Genomic DNA, 17992 nt, shown 5'->3' with positions numbered 1-17992 from the left:
ACGAGGTTTCCCAGCAGAACGCTGTCCATAGCCGTCTACCCAGAGTGCATCCTGGTGCCCTCTGTTCCCCAGGTGAGCGGGACATCCACACCATCAGACCACCTTCTTCCAGTGCTCCATGGTCCAGTTCTGGTGCTCAGCTGCCCATTGGCCGGGTCAGAACAGTAAACCTCTTGAGCGTCACAACCCCGCCAAACTCTGTGGAAGTCTGTGGTGCGCACACGACTTTATACCCGGGAAGTGGATCCGTTCTGTCCTCATGCTCCACTGAACAGCGTTCTATCAGAACCAGCATCAACGTTTTCAACAACATATGCTACAACAGCTCTTCTGTCTGATCACGGGTCAGTCTTCACTCCACATACACGTCGCTGGTCCTCCCTGCAGTCGTCTCACCATCATTAGTTGGACTTTGTCAAAGCTCGCCTGTTCTCCCTCCGTCATCACATCAAACTGGCCACGAGATGATCAATGATTTCTCTTCGCCTGTCAGGTAAAATGCTGCAGCTGATCCGTCTGTCTTTAGTCTCTGTCTCATTCCACCAGGGCTGAGACCACGTCCTGACCGAGTAATCACATTACTTTGGGAGCCTGTTAGTCATTTTAATTAGAAACTTTCTGCTGATGATGACTTCGTCAAAAACACGCTGATGTTTAACCAGCTGTGAAAATGTGACACAATAACTTATGAATGATGAGCTGTGTGTCAGAACAACAACAGGTCTGAGGTCAGTCTGTGTCAGAACAACAACAGGTCTGAGGTCAGTCTGTGTGTCAGAACAACAACAGGTCTGAGGTCAGTCTGTGTGTCAGAACAACAACAGGTCTGAGGTAACATGTTTAATAATTAATCGAGAGTCATTCTTCATGGATGACTTATTACTCAGCACAGATCACAGGACACACGGCTGCGTTTCCTCGTGTTTACTGAACATGTCACAGGAGAATACAGACACATTCTCATCTACTTCATCTCACAACTTCATCTCACAACTCTGCTAAACCAACAACACAAACAATCAGTCACAGGAGATATTTGTTAGCATAATCAACATGGATGACATGTGAGGTAAGCTCCGCCCGCCTCGGTCATCAGGTACAACCAAACAAACACATTTGAGACAGCATCAAGTTTAAATGTACAATTTTATAAAAAGATTTCTGTGTGTGTGTGTTTCCAGAGACGTTCTACTATTGGTGTTTCTCCATCCAGACGACCGCGTTCAGGCAGCCAATAGGATCACAGCACAATGTCACATGGCAGTAACTTTGTCGTCAGTGCTGTCAATCACCAGGTTGTCGTAGGCGTTTCTGTATTCTTGGCTCCTGGTAACACACACACACACACACACACACACACACACACACACACACACACACACACACACAGTTATTTAAACTTTAAAACTGTAATAATGATTTTATTAGAACAACATTGTTCAATTTAATCCAGTTTTATGAACACGTAGTAAATGAAGATAATTCTTTTGTCTTTGAATAAAGACGACTGAATATAAAGCGTTCGCCTCGTGACAACAGAACTAATGCAGGTTGTTCTCACCTGACGGCGCTCAGCTGAGTGTCGTAGGTGTTTCCGTTGGTCATGATGAATTCATTTTGTTTCTCTGAGTCCACAGAAACCTTCTCCCTGCAGACAGACGCTCTTCATCAGGACCACATTATTAAACTGATCTTATTTTTAACTTTCTCTCTTAAATATCAGAAAATTAAGATTTGAAGAGCTGAATTGGGCTCAACACATGTTTTTATTCATGGACAGCTGAATCTTAGTGACACTGAGAGACATTCAGAGAGGCAGACGTGACGATGAGGACCGACTAACACAAACTACAATTATCAAATCAGTTTGCCGATCATCATTATTATTATTATACATTTTCCATTGTGTATATCTACAAACAATTCCCACAGTTATTTCCCTTCAAACCAACAAACTGAAACCCAAAAGTATGATGATTATAAGAATAATATATTGTAGTCACCGACGTAAAACAGAAATAAGAACAAAATTTGATTTGGAGAAACTGAAAATATTTGACATTTACAGAAGAACTTCAGTAACAGCAGCTCACATTTGTAGTTTTACTTCAACAAACAGGTTCCAGTGAGTCAAACAGAAACATCATGATAATAATAATACAAGCAGATTAAAGACGAACCTGCTGGAGTCACACCAGGCCTTCTTCACCAGGATGGAGACGAAGGCGAGGAAGAGGAAGCCGGAGACGGCGATGATGCCGGTGAGCCACTGAGGCAGCGGACGCTCGCTGGCCTTCGACTGCCCTGCAACACACACACACGCACGCACGCACGCACGCACGCACGCACGCACGCACGCACACACACACACACGCACAGAAGATGTTTTCAGGCATATATAAATATGTGACAGTTAATTAATCTGGAGATGTTTTATATCTGCACACTGAATACTCTTTATTTGTTTGTTTTTGTAATACCGTGTTTGACCACCAGAGGAGCTCTTATGTGTTATTATCAAATTCAGGAACAAATTAAAGAATCTCTGCCGACAGAAAACAGATCAACACCTTGAATAAATACATAAAGTGTTTGGTGTGCTTACATCGACACATTAAGGATTAATTAAGCTTTAATTAATTAGGGTCAGATTAACTCAGAAAAGACAATATTTCCAGCTGAAATGCAGAAACAGTCCTTCAGAACTTATTTACAGCCTGTCATCAAGAGTCACTGAAGACTCTGACCTCAGTCGAGATATTAACAGGAAATAAAAAGCTGCTTCCTCGTTCACTTATCTGATTCAGGTGTTACCTGGTAATGAATCCACAAAGATTAAAGATTGTATTACACAAACATTTCAAAGTTCAAACTGACGTCTTCAAACTTCTTATTCACACCGACGGTCACAAATATTCAAGTTATCTGAAACTACTTTTAATATACTGAATTTCTTTGAGTTTCAAAACTTTCTTGGACAAATTATAATCATAATTCTGCAGGATGAATGTCTGACGATTTACAAACCAAATGAAACGAAAATTACTCAGTGTGAATATCTTTAGTTGTACCTCTAAACCAGTTTACACACGACCTGTCTGTCTGTCTGTGAGCTCTACCTGTCTGTCTGTGAGCTCTACCTGTCTGTCTGTCAGCTCTACCTGTCTGTCTGTCTGTGAGCTCCTGTCTGTCTGTCTGTGAGCTCTACCTGTCTGTCTGTGAGCTCTACCTGTCTGTGAGCTCCTGTCTGTCTGTGAGCTCCTGTCTGTCTGTCAGCTCCTACCTGTCTGTCTGTGAGCTCTACCTGTCTGTCTGTGAGCTCTACCTGTCTGTCTGTCAGCTCTACCTGTCTGTCTGTCTGTGAGCTCTACCTGTCTGTGAGCTCTACCTGTCTGTCTGTCTGTGAGCTCCTGTCTGTCTGTCTGTGAGCTCTACCTGTCTGTCTGTGAGCTCTACCTGTCTGTGAGCTCCTGTCTGTCTGTGAGCTCCTGTCTGTCTGTCAGCTCCTACCTGTCTGTCTGTGAGCTCTACCTGTCTGTGAGCTCTACCTGCCTGTCTGTCAGCTCTACCTGTCTGTGAGCTCCTGTCTGTCTGTCTGTCAGCTCTACCTGTCTGTCTGTGAGCTCTACCTGTCTGTCTGTCAGCTCCTACCTGTCTGTCTGTCAGCTCTACCTGTCTGTCTGTCTGTGAGCTCTACCTGTCTGTCTGTCAGCTCCTACCTGTATGTCTGTGAGCTCTACCTGTCTGTCTGTGAGCTCTACCTGTCTGTCTGTCAGCTCCTACCTGTCTGTCTGTCAGCTCTACCTGTCTGTCTGTCAGCTCCTACCTGTATGTCTGTGAGCTCTACCTGTCTGTCTGTGAGCTCTACCTGTCTGTCTGTGAGCTCTACCTGTCTGTCTGTCAGCTCCTACCTGTCTGTCTGTCAGCTCTACCTGTCTGTCTGTCAGCTCCTACCTGCCTGCGCCGTCACTGCTGCGACCGTCAGCAGCAAACAGGAAATCACTGCAGAAAGTTTCTCCATCGCTGATTGTCGCTGCGACTGAAGCAGAACAGAAGAAGAGAGCTGAAGCTGCAGCAGTGAAACTTTATCCCTGGACGGCGACGGCAGAGTGAAGCTCAGTGTTCAGGTGGAGCTGTTGTTTGTCAGGTGAAGCAGCAGGTCTGTTAATGTTTAACTCAAACTAACAATAAAGACTGATTCACAGGAAGAGCTTTCCTCTGCTCTCTGGCTTTACGGCCTCAGGAGGAGAAACGCTTCCTGAGTTTGTTCGTTGATAAGCAGACTGCAGATGTGAGTCTCTGCTCAGTGAAACCTCCACAAACACGAACCAGCAGCTTCTCACCTTCAGGCAGCAGCTGTCACGTTAACTGACATCTGACACGCTGTCTGGACCCAACAGCCAGAGAAAGGATCAGTTCAGTTCAGACGGACCGTCCGGGCGCTGATGTCACATCGAGTCCAGACGAAACATCTCAAACAGCGCCGCAGAATAATCAGGTCCAACTCAGCCGGTACACTCTGGAAATACTCACATTTACCAAAACGTGGCTGAAATGTGTCGTTAGCACCGTTAGCTGTTACATTTGAGTTCTATCAGCAGACGAAAGTGTTCTGATCCACAACCAGACAATATTTTCATTGTTGATTCTTCAGTGGATTCATTGATGGGCTGTGTGTTCTGTTAGACGTCACATATTCAGTTTACAACTACATATTCACATTTAACCTGCTGGAATAAAACTCAAACTGAACTATTGATTATCAGAATAGCTGGAGATTATTTATTAACGGACTGATTGAATAATCTCTGCAGCTTCAGTATTTATCTCTTTTGGTCAGACTGAGGAAGTTTTAACAGATTTTGAAAATGTGGAGTTTGAACGACTGAACGAATCTTTTTCTTGATGATAAAAATCGATTTTTCCTTTTGGTTTTGAAACCCTCCAGAACCTGAGGCTCCTGGAGGTCCTGTGGTGCCAGTCTGGGCCCGGCGCTCTACAGAATAAGGCAGGTGGAGGAGGAGGAGGGTTTGGATCTGAGCATGCTCATGAGGTTCAGGTTGAACTGGGCCGGGTTGAAGTCCTTCAGGTCGGACGCGGCGCTCTGCTGGTCGTCTTGATTCTTCTCCCGGGAGGTGACCCGGTACTGGGCCTTGACGTTCCTCAGAGGGTTGTAGTCTGGACTGACGTGGTCCGGACAGCGAAACACCTCCTTGATGACGGCGCCCTGCTGAGACAACGCCACGAAGCCGTTCCTGAAGGTCACCATCCTGACGACCGGGGCGTAGACGTACTGAACGTACAGCAGCTTTCCTGACAGGAACAAACACAAACAGCTGAGTGACGACAGAACCTGGACTACGACCTCCACTGTGGTTTGTTGACATGGTGTTCATGTGAGGCGGGTTCTGTTGATGTCTAGTGGCTGACATGTAAAGCAAAGGAGGAAGTCAGGTGACGTTGTGTGACAGAGCGAGGAGACGAGTCGAACAGAGGACATGCAGGAGAAAGACTCCGGCACACGGTCCGGTTCACCTGCTGTCTCATCTAATGACGGCAACGCTTTGGTACCTTTGTAGATTAACCTGATGAAGGTCCAAGTACCAAAACTGTGTCGTCATTAAACGTGACTGCAGGTGAACCGGGACCGTGTGCCGGAGTCTGTCTCCTGATTCTGAATGTGTTCTTGAAATATCACGTTCTCGAGAATGTGACAGCCGGACGGATGACCCAAAAACATAAAAACCTCCTGACAGGTTGTGCTGAGGAACACAGGACTTCAACACTATTCTGTTCTGATCCAGAACTGTTAACTGTGGCCCGGTCCTGACAGCTCAGACACAGATCCAAAGACAAACTAACAATGACAGGAAATCTTTTGAGTGACTTAAAGCGAGACAGAAGCACACGGCGACCGGCGTCTTGCAGAGACGTGCAGCAGGAATGAATCAAGTCTTTCAGAAACAGTTTGTGAGTCGGTCCACACGAGTCCGTACCTGAGGAGACGTCCCACACTTTGACGGTTCTGTCCTGAGATCCTGTGAAGACGAACTGGTCGCTGTCAGAGAACGCAGCTGAGAGGACGCCCTCGAAGAAGAAACCCTGGACAACAACAGAATAAACTCTCATTAAAGTCTCTAGAAACTGTCCCAGCTGGTTTAATAATCACACACAAAACATTTTGTTCCCTGTGGTATCAAAACAGAATCCTATGGAGATTTTAAAGGTATTTGTATGAAAGTGAACCGAACACAGCTGCTGTGTGTTCTTGTTTTAACGGCTGAGGGAAGAACAGTGTTCTTAAATCAGCAGAATTGATAAAATAAGCTGCTGTTTTGTAAAATGTACATAATGTACAGTCTGTTCTGACATCACTTCCTCTGGTGCTTGAGTGCAGGTGGTTCTGACCTTGTACTCCATGGTGTGGTCCAGGACCAGCGGGTTGAGGGCCCACAGCCTCTGAACGGCGTCCTCGGAGCCCACCAGAGCGTGGGTCCCCCAGCTGCTGCCCGTCACACAGGTGACTCTGCTGCGGTGAGGCTCCAGATCAGAGCTGCTGCCGCTGCTGAAGTCGTGGAGCTTCACCTCCCCGCAGCTCGTCCCGTACAGCAGCCAGCGGTCCGACAGCAGCGCCATGGAGGACGGCGGGCCGTGGAGCAGGGACAGGGGGAAGGCCCTCAGCGGTCCCTCCACCGTGGGGAAGCTGTCTCTGGTGGTGATCTCGAACAAACGCACAGAGTCCTCGTAGGCCACCGCCACGTGCTTCTCCTGGGGGCTGACGGCCAGGCAGAGCACCCTGGAGAGGCTCTCTGGAGGGGGGATGCAGAGCGTCTCCTGAGGCAGAGCCAGCGGGTAGATGAGGACGGTCCCGGTGGTCAGACCGCAGAGCAGCAGCCGTTTGTTCTGAGCCAACTCCAGACAGCAAACCTCAGCAGAGACCGCCAAACGCTCTGATAGAGATCCTGCAGGGACCAGGAGGAGGCGTTAGAGACACAACAGCTGGAAGCTCCACCTGCGGACGCTGCCATCACAAACATCTGCCTCCATTTATGAATCAGTTTGAGTTTGATGAACAGAACATGTTGCTTCGCTCTGACCTGTGAGGCTGTTCCAGCTGATCACCTCCCTCTGACTCTGCTGTCGGACGTAGAAAACTTGATCCGTGTCTTTAGTGACGGCGACGTGGGCGCAGCCTGCAGGGATGTGGGCGACCGGTTTGTGTCGGGTGTCGTACTTCAGACTCCACAGATGAACGCAGGCAGCAGCAGCCGAGGCAGAAATCACCACGTTGTTATAAAGGACGAGAGAAGTGACGGGAGAATCTGAACCACACAGAGAGTCCAACAGAGCTCCGGTGGTCACCGACCAGATCTGAGAGAACAACAGGAACACACAGATGATGCTGCTGTGATGTCATCTCCTCCTCCTGAGGATATAAAGTCCTTTATATCCTCAGGAGGAGGAGAGGAGGACTTTATATCATCGGGAGGAGGAGAGGAGGACTTTATATCATCAGGAGGAGAGGAGGACTTTATATCATCAGGAGGAGGAGAGGAGGACTTATATCTCAGAGGAGGAGAGGAGACTTTTTTCATCAGGAGGAGGAGAGGAGGACTTTATATCATCAGGAGGAGGAGAGGAGGACTTTATATCCTCAGGAGGAGAGGAGGACTTTATATCATCAGGAGGAGGAGAGGAGGACTTTATATCCTCAGGAGGAGGAGAGGAGGACTTTATATCCTCAGGAGGAGGAGAGGAGGACTTTATATCCTCAGGAGGAGGAGAGGAGGACTTTATATCATCAGGAGGAGGAGAGGAGGACTTTATATCATCAGGAGGAGGAGAGGAGGACTTTATATCATCAGGAGGAGGAGAGGAGGACTTTATATCATCAGGAGGAGGAGAGGAGGACTTTATATCATCAGGAGGAGAGGAGGACTTTATATCATCAGGAGGCTTATAGGAGAGGAGGACTTTATATCATCAGGAGGAGGAGAGGAGGACTTTATATCATCAGGAGGAGGAGAGGAGGACTTTATATCATCGGGTGAAGTATTTTCTACTTGACACTAAATGTGTGTTGTTGTTGTTTTCCTGCAGCTGCTTCACAGTAAAAGCGTTCTAGTAACATGACAGCAACGCTCTTATTGTGAAGAAAACAATGTAACCATGGTGGGTTTTACTGCTAACGCTCAGCTAGCTGGATGAGCTGTAACGTTGAAGCAGCAGACATGTTATTCTGTCTGTTTATAACATTGAAAGTGTGTGTGTGTGCGTGCGTGTGTGTGTGTGTGTGTGCGTGCGTGCGTGCGTGCGTGCGTGCGTGTGTGTGTTACTCGTATGAGCTGGTCAGCAGCTCCGGAGACGAGCAGCCGGCTGTCTGAGGAGACGCAGGCGGACAGAACGCTGTCGTCGTGCTGGAGGTCCAGGATTCTGTCCACAGAGTCTCGGTCCACATTGAAGAGGCTCAGAGTCCGATCGCTGCCTGCACAGAACCACAGCTGCAGGACGTCACGCTCACACACACATTAAACCACTCACACACTTTCAGCTGGTTTTCTTGTCTAAGCCAGAAAAATTCTTCAGTGGTGAAAACTGAGCTGTGATATAAACGTTTGAGTCTTGATGGTTTTTCTTGTTGAAGCTGCTTCAGTAAAATGTTTCCAGTGGACTTAATATTAATGAAAAGGCAGCAATAAATAATAAATATTAATGTATTAAGAATACAACTTAAAGAACTACTGAAACATCTCTGAACACCATCTGAGATCTAACAACATAATATAATCAATATGATAATATAATCAGAGCGATAATGTGATTTAATTAAAACAAGTCGTACCTGCTATCAGGATTTTTTCATCTATAGTGACTGAAAGTAAAGACGGAACCAGAGGAAACTCAGCGGCCGTCTGTCTGCCGGACCTGGAGACCTGCAGACAGGAAACATCTTCATCAGCTTCATCTTCATCAGTCATGTCAGTTTAAACACACATTCTCCTGAAATGTGTTTTTCTTCCACTCAGTTTCACACATGAAAAAAAAAATCTTCTTTTTTGTTTCATGTGTTTTCACAGATGGAAAAATAAGATTCTCGTCTTTGTCACCAGAGTTAAACAAAGTCATAAACACAGAAGAGAAACAACATAGACCAGACTCAAAGATCTCGTCATTTGTCCCTCTGGGCTTCCGTACTGAGCAGTTTAACATGGGAACAAGTTTCCAGCAGTGAGACGATCGTAGGAATAAAGAGGAAAATAAACTGAGGACCAAAAGTCTGATACAGATACAGGATACTCTCCTGGCAGCGCTGGAGGAAGTACTCAGATACTTTACTACAGTAAAGTACTAAAACCACACAGTATAAATACTCTGTTACAAGTAAAAGTCAAAATGTAACTTCAGTAAACGTGTGACTGAATCATTCAAAGGACAAAAGCATCAAATCTTCACACTGTGAAACTGAAACCTTCAAATGTTTGTTTGTAGTCGATCATTTCTTATTAACCTATTTGACTAATAATCAGCTGATCAATAAATCAGTTCAGTTACTCGAATGTTTTCACGTTTTGTGTAAAGTAACTAAAGCTGTGAAGTAACTAGTGAAGTAAAAATACATTGTTTCCTTCTGAGACGTGTTGAAGAAGAAAGCAGCATGAAAAGACTCAAAGTAAAGTACCTCAGATCTGAGCTCAGGTACAGTACTCGAGTAAATGTACTTAGTTACTCACCTGATGGAGGAATCCTTCTGCAGAAACGATGAACACTTTCCCGTGTTTCTGTAACGTAACAGACTTCACCAGAGTGAGACCTCCCTGACAGTTCTCCAGCTGCGTCTCCACAGTTTGAGTCCCGCTGACAGGATGACAGATTCTGACCCGACCGGAACCACACAGAGAAAACACTGAATCTCCCAGAACTCCCAGAACCACCGAGCCTCCATCATCATCACTGCTGCTGCTGCTGAGGAGCTCAGAGCCGTCCAGCTTCCACACCTTCACCTGGAACATCAGACACACACCTGTTCAGGTCCAAACTGTAGAACTCCTCCCAGAACCAGATCAACAGTTGTTCTTCATGCAGTAGAACCCGACTACCTGTGTGCTGCTGTAGACAAACAGCGCCTGGTTCTGCTCACACAGGTGGAGGTGCACCGATGAAGGGGCGGAGTCAACAGGCACCGCCTCCTGGATGCAGAGAAGCTGCTGGCCGTCCATCAGGCTCCACCTCCTCAGAGAGCCGTCAGCAGCCAATGAGAGACAGTGGGCGGAGCTGTCAGTCACTCTGACAGACAGAACTGCCCCTGCCAATCAAAATGACACAATAATTAGTCATTATTAAAAACATGATTAAAGATGACTCATGGATTATCTCAGACTGACCTGTGTGTCCCAGCAGGAAGTGAATGAGCTGCTGGTCCGCGAGGCTCCACACCGCCACCACGCCGTCATCAGAACCTGCCAGCAGAAGCTCCGCCTCCACGCTGACGTCCACACAGAGGACACCTGGAGACACCGAGACAGGTCAGACCTGCGGTGAGCTCAACCACTCAGAACAGCTGGTTTTAATGCTCCTCACCTGAATATTTATCATTTTCAACAGATTAACTTCCTGTAACTGTCACTGCATCACATTCATCTGTAAATCATAAACTCGGATCCACCAGGACAGCAGAGACATGTGAACAGAACCAGCTGCTGTCAGATAGTCAGACCGGACCTCCTGCCTCCAGCGGCTGTCACTCATCAGTCAGGAGTGGTTCTGTTCAGGCTGAGCACAGCTGATCTGAACCCACTGCAGTCACGTGACATCATCAACGGACGATGACTGAATCGATACAGGGCTTCCCCACGACGAGCACGCTGCTGCAGGAGAGAGGTGAGTTGTGTTCTCTTTACAATAGAAATCAGGTTAAGCTAGCAGATGTTTGATGACTTGAACTGTGTGCTGGACCCTGTTTGTACTGTTGCTGCAGTTTGGTGCTGTTCTGAGCATTATTTGTGGCTTTTTGATGGCGGGTTCTTGGTAGAGGCATAAACTGCAGTGTGCTGTTATCGTGTGGTCTTTTCTGAGGATGCTTAAACTACGTAAGCTAGCGGTCAGAAAACTTGATCTCTCGAGGGGGGTGTTACTCGGTGTCACGGTGTGTTAGACCATGGATTAAACTTCACCGGAATATCCCTTTAAACCTTCTGACAGTTTGATTTGAAATAAAACAAATCCTTTCTGACCTCCCGTCAGTCCGGTCAGTGTGCGCTGCAGCGCCCCTCCTGGCTGCTGCAGGAAGCTGCACTTAGGAAGGAGGATCGGCTCCGGACACATCAGTAACCACTCCTCGCATTGGCTACACAGCCGGCCAATCACGGAGGGGAAGGGCGTGGCCAAGGACCAGAGTCTGGCCAACAGCTCGGTGTAAAACAGCGACATGTCTGAAACCAGAAGGAAACGTTTCTGCTCTGATGATAAATAAAGTTCTTTAAACGTCACAACAGTACCGAGGAAGAATCACTGACCCATGTGACCATCCAGGAAGTCCAGACTGGGTTTCATCAGGACCAGAGTGTCTCGGACCAGTCTGGTCTCAGTGCAGTCCATGTACTGGGAGCACTGGTCCAGGTCCTGGATCACACTGGACACCCCACAGACCCGGCTCTTACAGTACAGCCACTCAGCGCTGCCTGGAACCAGAACCAGAGTCCACTGAGACAAAATGTGACTTTAAATGTGATCAATAATTTGTTCTCTAGTAAAATGATCATAAAAAGAAAACACTGTAATAAAGTCAACAGATGATGAAAGTTACAGATCAAAGTGTTTGAGCTCATCACACTCACTGATCGTGTGTGTGATCAATATATAACATCTATAACGTTTAAACATATTTACGTTTATATGTCATTACCGTGCTCAACATCATGTTTTAATGTTTATGATCTGATGGTGACTTTTCTTTTGGTTCTGGTTCGTAAAGTGTAAACTGGGTCGGCAGAGTAACTGGATGATTCTGTTACCGATGACTTCCTGTCGCAGCTCGTCCCACAGACCAGCATGCAGCAGGTGATGCGGCAGCTCCTGGAGCTTCCTGACGTTAGCCAATCCTGGAGCAAACCACAGCGGCTGGGGCGGGACCTGTGGCCCAACAGAACCAATCAGAACACGCCACGAACAAGAACATTTGTACAGACGAGAGTTCACGTGTTTCTTCAGGTTCTGTAAAATAGTTCCAGTTTGTCACGTCAACATTTCTCATGTTTCCTCTGTTTGATTTGTGTGACTTGATTTAAAGAAAGAATTTTGTTCTGGACTTCGCTCTGCGGTTCTGTGTGATTCTGAGGCTCGTAATAAAATATTATAACACTGCTTAGTGGACCTTTGATTCTTACATCACTGATTCTTTGATACAAATCACGAGCTGTTCTTTCTTTCTTGTGTCAAATCAGTTTCTTTAGTTTCTTAAGGAGTCGCTGGTACCTTTCTGTCAGACAGGAGCAGCGACAGGCCCGGCAGAGCCGCCGGCTTCAGTTTCCCCGACCATCGACCCAGGAAGTACTCAGCCAGGATCCTGAGGCTCCGCCCCCGCTGCTCTGATGTCAGATACCGAGCTGAGACTGCCTCGCACAGACGCCTTCACACAAACAGACTCACACAGATTTGACTCAGACATTTAACCGGACAGATTCTGATCCTTGTTTTTTAAATTTACCGGCTGTTGATGCCGATGGCGGCGACTCCACCCGTCCAGCGCTCCTCCAGGTGATCCTCGAGGTCCCGTCTGAGTCGGGCCCAGAGGAAGGGGGGCAGCCGGATCAGCGAGGGGGTTGGAGGGAGGGAATATTTATACACTGCACTGATGACATCATCATCCAGGGACATGACATCACGCAGCTCCGCCTCCAGCAGACCGTCCCTGTGGAGATGTCACAGTGTTTTCTCTCACTCTGTTCTCATCTTATGGCAGACGGCTAATTAGCATTAGCATACAGATTTAACACCAAATTAAATTTTTAAATCTTTGAACCAGAGTGACGGCTGCACCACGATCCTCTCACCTTGCCAGAGTGATGTATGTTAAGGCTCCGCCCACCAACTCCTTCCCATGTTTGTCCTCCAGCATCAGTAAGAGCTGTGACATCATTTCCTGTGAGTTGGCGCCCAGGCGCAGGCCTGTGAGCGGGCTGAAGGACGTCCAGCGTCTGGCTACAGACAGGATCAGTTTGAGGTGCAGAGGACAGCCGGTCGGCTCGAAGCTGTTCAGCACGGCGACGCTCTGCTCAGGCGTCAAAGTTCGCTGAGAAGCTCTCAGGTACGACTCCACCATCTGTTTCCCGTCATCACGAGACAAACGCTCCACTTCAAAGAAACTCCCTGAGGTCCCGAACTTCAGCCGCATGTTGGCGAAGACCTCGCTGTTAGTATCCATGGAAACCACCAGGTGGACGTTGGGCGGGACGCTGGCTGGCAGCCAGTGGAGTTTGTGGGCGTGATGTTGGTCTGAGAGCTGATCCAGAGCGTCCAGGAGGATGAGCAGAGTGTTGCCCTGCTGGGAAACCTCTGAGAGGACGTTCCTGAAGAACCTGAGCAGCTCCAGGTAAGTGTTGGCCGTCAGCGGCGAGGGTGGAGCCAAACCACAGGCCAGACAGATCTGGAAGCAGATGCTGCGGAGGACGTGGTCGATGTCGAGTCTCTGAGGATGACGAGCCGACAGCAGCCTGATCACCACCACCGCCCCGGCGTCCAGGACGCTACGCATCTCCTGCGCCAGTTTGCTCAGCAGAGCCGTCTTACCCATCCCAGCTGCCCCGTGCACCACCAGCGGGCCGTGACGGACATTAGTGGACTCCCACATGGTGAGGCAGAGCTTACCCAGAAGCCCCTCCCTGCCGTAGAGATCCCTGCAGAGCTCAGCACTCACAGTCGTGTGCCATGCAACTTCCTCAACCAGCCAGTCTGAGATTTCTCCCCCTTCTTCCTCCGTGTTTCCCAGGATCCTCCGGTGCCTCCCGTCCACCGATGGATCCACTGCTGCTTCGATCCTGGACTTCATCTGGGAGACGAACTGCTCGCAGACACCGTCCAGGTACTGAGCGTGCTCTTTACGTTTCGGGTCGATGCTTCCTTTGCTGAGCTCCACACAGTGCAGGTTGAGGATCTTCTGCGACTTGTCGTAGAGGCGGGACTTCAGGCCGGTGAGGAGTCCCTGAGCTTCTGCATCCAGCAGGCCGTCGGCGGTCAGATCCACAAACCTGGCGAAACGCTTGGGACCGTCCCTCACCTTCTGACGGGGAATCTCTCGGACGAAGAGCAGAGCCGAGGCTTCGGGGGCGTCGTTCCACAAACCCTCCTTGAACTCTTGCTCTGTGACTGTGGACAGAAGAGGAAGACACTCAGACCTCACAGACACGTTGAGACACGTAGACAAACTGAGCGGCGTCTCTGACCTGATGTGAAGAAGTCTTGTTTCTGCTCAGCTGTGATGTCACCGGCTGCCTCGGCGTCCGTGGCGGCGGAGCGTAGGAGCTGCAACAGTTGAGTCTCTGTGAAACGCCAAGAAAGGACATTTTTGTCCCGCTGAGGCCCACACTCAGGTCGCAGGTCGCTGTAGTGGGGGAAGTGAGCTGTGATTGGCTGGAGGACGTAGGTGGGCGGGACAGCATTGTTGTCTTTTAAGAACCAGTGACTCAGCTGTTTGATGCCTTCAGGGTTTCTGGCAAGTTTGGACAAAAGAGCTTGAAACTGCTTCTCCGGGATGAGGCGAGGAAGAGCTCGGTGGCCGTACCTGTTCCCCAGCAGAGCCTTTGGAGCCCAACACAGGAAAATAATGAGTAGAAGAAGAAACTTGGACTGAATTATTGATCAGAATCAGATCAGATTTAAAACAATTGTGTAGTTTATGGGAGCTAACAGCTGCAGGAACCTCCACACAAAAGACTTTAAAGCTTTTGATCAGTCATGAAGTTTAACATGAAACAAACAACCGGAGCAGAACTTCAGCAGTTTGATCCATCAGTACTTTTAAGATGTGACGCTACAGAATCGTTAAAACAAACAACCTTCAGACTGCGTCACAGAAAACTTCTCATATCACTGAAGCAAAATAAAATCTGAACTGTGATTTGAAAGCTGAGACTCACGATGAAAGTGGGACCGGCTGAAATCTTCTTGCAGCTCCTGATCTCCTGCAGGAAGACCTCAGACGCCTCGTGGTCTCCAGACACCACGCCTCGAATCCCCCAGCACAGATCCACCACCTGAACAGGAAGTGACCGTGCTGATCAGTGGGCACATATTTATATATATATACATATCATACAGTGTATAACTTATTACTGTATTGATTATAAGAGGAAGACTGACCTCAAACACCAGCCCCAGACTGCGACAGAAAGCAAGGACTTCTGGGTAAGATCTCTCCAGCAGAGCTTTTCTCTCACTGCTCATATCTGAGCACAGACAGACACACAGACACACAGACAGGCAGGCAGTCAGACAGGCATGCAGACAGACAGGCAGTCAGTCAGACAGACAGACAGTCAGTCAGGCAGACAGACAGTCAGTCAGGCAGACAGGCATGCAGACAGACGTTAGAGTCGGTGTGTTGAGGAGCATCAACAGATCAGTGACATGAATCAGATCGATGTGAAGTTATAAACTTGATGAAGTCTCCTGCTGCTCTTCTTTATCTTCTGCTGCAGCTTCCACTCAGTTTTTTTTCTCATTAAATTTAATCAAATCAATTCAAACACATTTTATAGATTCAACTTCTTTCTGACAGTTGGACTGTGTGTTAACACGTTGAAGCTCGTTACAGATGATTTTAGAAGTCACAGTCGTTCATGTTGTTTTTGTCCGAGCGCCCCGTCTTAAATCCTCGATGTTTCATATTCCATCGACCCTCCGTCTGCTGCTACACTCCTGACCTGCACATCCACACACTGATTCACAGTCAGGTTCTCTTATCAGGTTCAAAATATTATTTTTATTGTCGTTTCAGATGTTTCAGATGCTCACACACATTTCAGAAACTCATTTCATCCCTTCAGTCACAGAAACAACACAAAACATCAGCACTGACGATGTTCCTCCTCGTCCTCTCTACCAGTCTGTTCTACACATTCACAAACTGCCTCTGATAGGCTGAAGTGATGTGATGACACACGACCAACAGGTTTGAACCCACAAATGTTCCAGTGAAGATCAGACACACACATCTACACACAGACAGCAGCAGTCATCATATTATCATCAGTCAGTTCTGACCTGTGAACGTGGAGCTGATGAACACTCGGATCATGTTGGAGCTGGACTTCATCCTCTGAGCTCCACCTGTCCGTCCCCTCAGGACGTCCTGCAGGCTGACCTCTCCTGCTCCTCCTGCTGCTCCTGCTGCTCCTCCTGCTCCTCCTGCTGCTCCTCCTGCTGCTGCTGGACGCTCCGCCATCGTGTTCAGCCTGGAACCTTCTGTTTCTTCTTATTCAGTCTGCTCCAGGAGTCTCATTGTCCCTCCCTCAGCTGCTCTTTAGTTTCCCTCAGAGAGTTTCCTCCAGGACAACCAGAGCTCCCACATGACCTGCAGTGAACCTGTCAGTGAACCTGTCAGTGCTCTGCTGTTTAGTCATCAAATCAAAACTGAAATAACTGCATGAAAACCAAACAACATTGTTCCTCTGATGCTTTTTAATGATTAAGCAGAACCTGGAAGGAGGCTGAGGATCAACAGAAACACAGAGCAGTTCACCTGGAGACTGTCTGTGTTTCAGTCTGGTTCAATCTCAGCAAGCACAAAATAATGGTTTTAAATAAAATGTTATACTAAATAATTTAGTATAATTTAGATTAGATTAGATTAGATTGGCTTTATTTATCCCACAATGGGGAAATTCACTTGTTACAACAGCTCAAGAAGCAACAAGTTATCAGAACAAAAAAAGAATCAGACAACTATGGATCAAGTTAAATAGAAAGAAAGAGGATATTTACAAGAACAAACGAGTGAGTGGAAAGTGATTGTTCCAGCTGAACCGACCCAAACCGTTTTAGCTTTAGATCAAACTCTAATTTACAGTTACATTCAGCAAAAGAAATAAATGACTCGTGCTAATCAGCTGATTCTATAACTGAAGGTGACGGAGAACAAGATGATCGTTTAGATTATTGTAACGGTGAAAAGAAATCATGTGTTCTCTGTGGGTTTTAGTATCGTTACCCACTGGACTGGAGAATACACACACTGTACCTGCTCATCAGCGGCTCGGTGCTGAGCTCACCTGAGTGTTTACTGAGCGGGCCGGTGGGAGTCGGGCCCTCGGGGGGCCACCGCTCACAGCTGCAGCTCAGCACTAATTACACGGAAGAGGAAGGCGAGGATGATAATAATGAGGATAACAAAGCTACTGTGGAGCGAGAGAACATCTGCTGCACCTGCAGACTGTTACAGTCTCCATCATCAACACAAGCAGTCAGGTACAGGTGAGTCACAGGTGAGTCACAGGTGAGTCACAGCGCTCCTCTGTTGTTATCGAAAAATCAACTTTTTTTGATCACTTCTAAGTCATTCAGTGACTTCAGTGCAGATATTTCATACATTTCTTTCTAAACCATGAGGAGCACTGACCTCCACTATAAAGAGGCGTGTCAGTGAGTGACGTGGTCTCAGCAGACGACCTGTTGTTGATGATGATGATGATGAACCAGCTCTTCATCCTGCAGACCTGTTTGTTCTGCACCTTTACCTCCAGGCTGTTGTTGAAGCTGTGGACCTGCAGCTCTCTGAGGACGTTGCATCATAAACTCCAGCTGGGAGACTTCAGCTCTGTACCTGCTCTGAGGTGTGAACGTGTCTGTGGACGTCTGAGGCTCATCACCTCACAGACCCGAGCCAGGAAGTCCTAATATGGGCAAAAGGGTGCAGAGCAGCAAAAACCACAACAGGTGTTAATAAGGTACGAGACCTGTCAATCAAAGGAAGAACTGACACAACGTGACTTCAGAAGAA

The 17992-nt window shown here is 47.7% G+C and overlaps 2 protein-coding genes and 1 long non-coding RNA gene across 3 annotated transcripts; 1 reads left to right on the top strand and 2 right to left on the bottom strand.

The window, feature by feature from the left end:
• Positions 1–909: 909 nt before the first annotated feature.
• Positions 910–4115, bottom strand: pdzk1ip1 (PDZK1 interacting protein 1). The gene is made up of 4 exons (XM_030433346.1): positions 3955–4115; positions 2181–2304; positions 1562–1648; positions 910–1326 (listed from the first exon to the last, which is right to left on the bottom strand). Exons 1-4 carry the CDS (start codon positions 4019–4021, stop codon positions 1254–1256), a joined length of 351 nt encoding a protein of 116 aa, XP_030289206.1. The 5' UTR covers positions 4022–4115; the 3' UTR covers positions 910–1253.
• A 760-nt stretch (positions 4116–4875) lies between these two features.
• Positions 4876–16650, bottom strand: nwd1 (NACHT and WD repeat domain containing 1). The gene is made up of 19 exons (XM_030433344.1): positions 16258–16650; positions 15355–15440; positions 15132–15248; positions 14439–14793; positions 13050–14361; positions 12704–12907; positions 12472–12625; positions 12012–12129; positions 11514–11678; positions 11232–11429; positions 10383–10505; positions 10098–10303; positions 9732–10001; positions 8843–8933; positions 8337–8485; positions 7098–7371; positions 6409–6962; positions 5997–6102; positions 4876–5313 (listed from the first exon to the last, which is right to left on the bottom strand). The coding sequence occupies exons 1-19, from the start codon at positions 16436–16438 to the stop codon at positions 4997–4999; spliced, it is 4980 nt and encodes a 1659-aa protein (XP_030289204.1). The 5' UTR covers positions 16439–16650; the 3' UTR covers positions 4876–4996.
• Positions 8858–12358, top strand: LOC115591374 (uncharacterized). Its single transcript, XR_003985948.1, has 4 exons — positions 8858–8978; positions 9078–10523; positions 10603–10878; positions 11972–12358. It is a non-coding gene; the product is annotated as an uncharacterized LOC115591374 (long non-coding RNA).
• Positions 16651–17992: the final 1342 nt, after the last annotated feature.

This window comes from Sparus aurata, chromosome 11 (genome assembly GCF_900880675.1).
Source record: "Sparus aurata chromosome 11, fSpaAur1.1, whole genome shotgun sequence".
Lineage (NCBI taxonomy): Eukaryota > Metazoa > Chordata > Actinopteri > Spariformes > Sparidae > Sparus > Sparus aurata.
Note: the sequence above shows the minus strand (reverse complement) of the source record. Positions and strands in the feature narration are given on the sequence as shown.

Excerpts from the sequence above, each read along its gene's own strand:
- pdzk1ip1 (XM_030433346.1), bottom strand. The coding sequence starts at position 4,021 with ATGGAGAAACTTTCTGCAGTGATTTCCTGTTTGCTGCTGACGGTCGCA. Across the intron at positions 2,305-3,954 it reads AGCAGTGACGGCGCAGGCAG|GGCAGTCGAAGGCCAGCGAG; the intron begins GTAGGAGCTGAC and ends TGTGTGTTGCAG. Across the intron at positions 1,649-2,180 it reads GCCTGGTGTGACTCCAGCAG|GGAGAAGGTTTCTGTGGACT; the intron begins GTTCGTCTTTAA and ends GTCTGTCTGCAG.
- nwd1 (XM_030433344.1), bottom strand. The coding sequence starts at position 16,438 with ATGGCGGAGCGTCCAGCAGCAGCAGGAGGAGCAGCAGGAGGAGCAGGA. Across the intron at positions 14,794-15,131 it reads CAGCCGGTCCCACTTTCATC|GCTCTGCTGGGGAACAGGTA; the intron begins GTGAGTCTCAGC and ends TGGGCTCCAAAG. Across the intron at positions 14,362-14,438 it reads ACAAGACTTCTTCACATCAG|TCACAGAGCAAGAGTTCAAG; the intron begins GTCAGAGACGCC and ends TTCTGTCCACAG.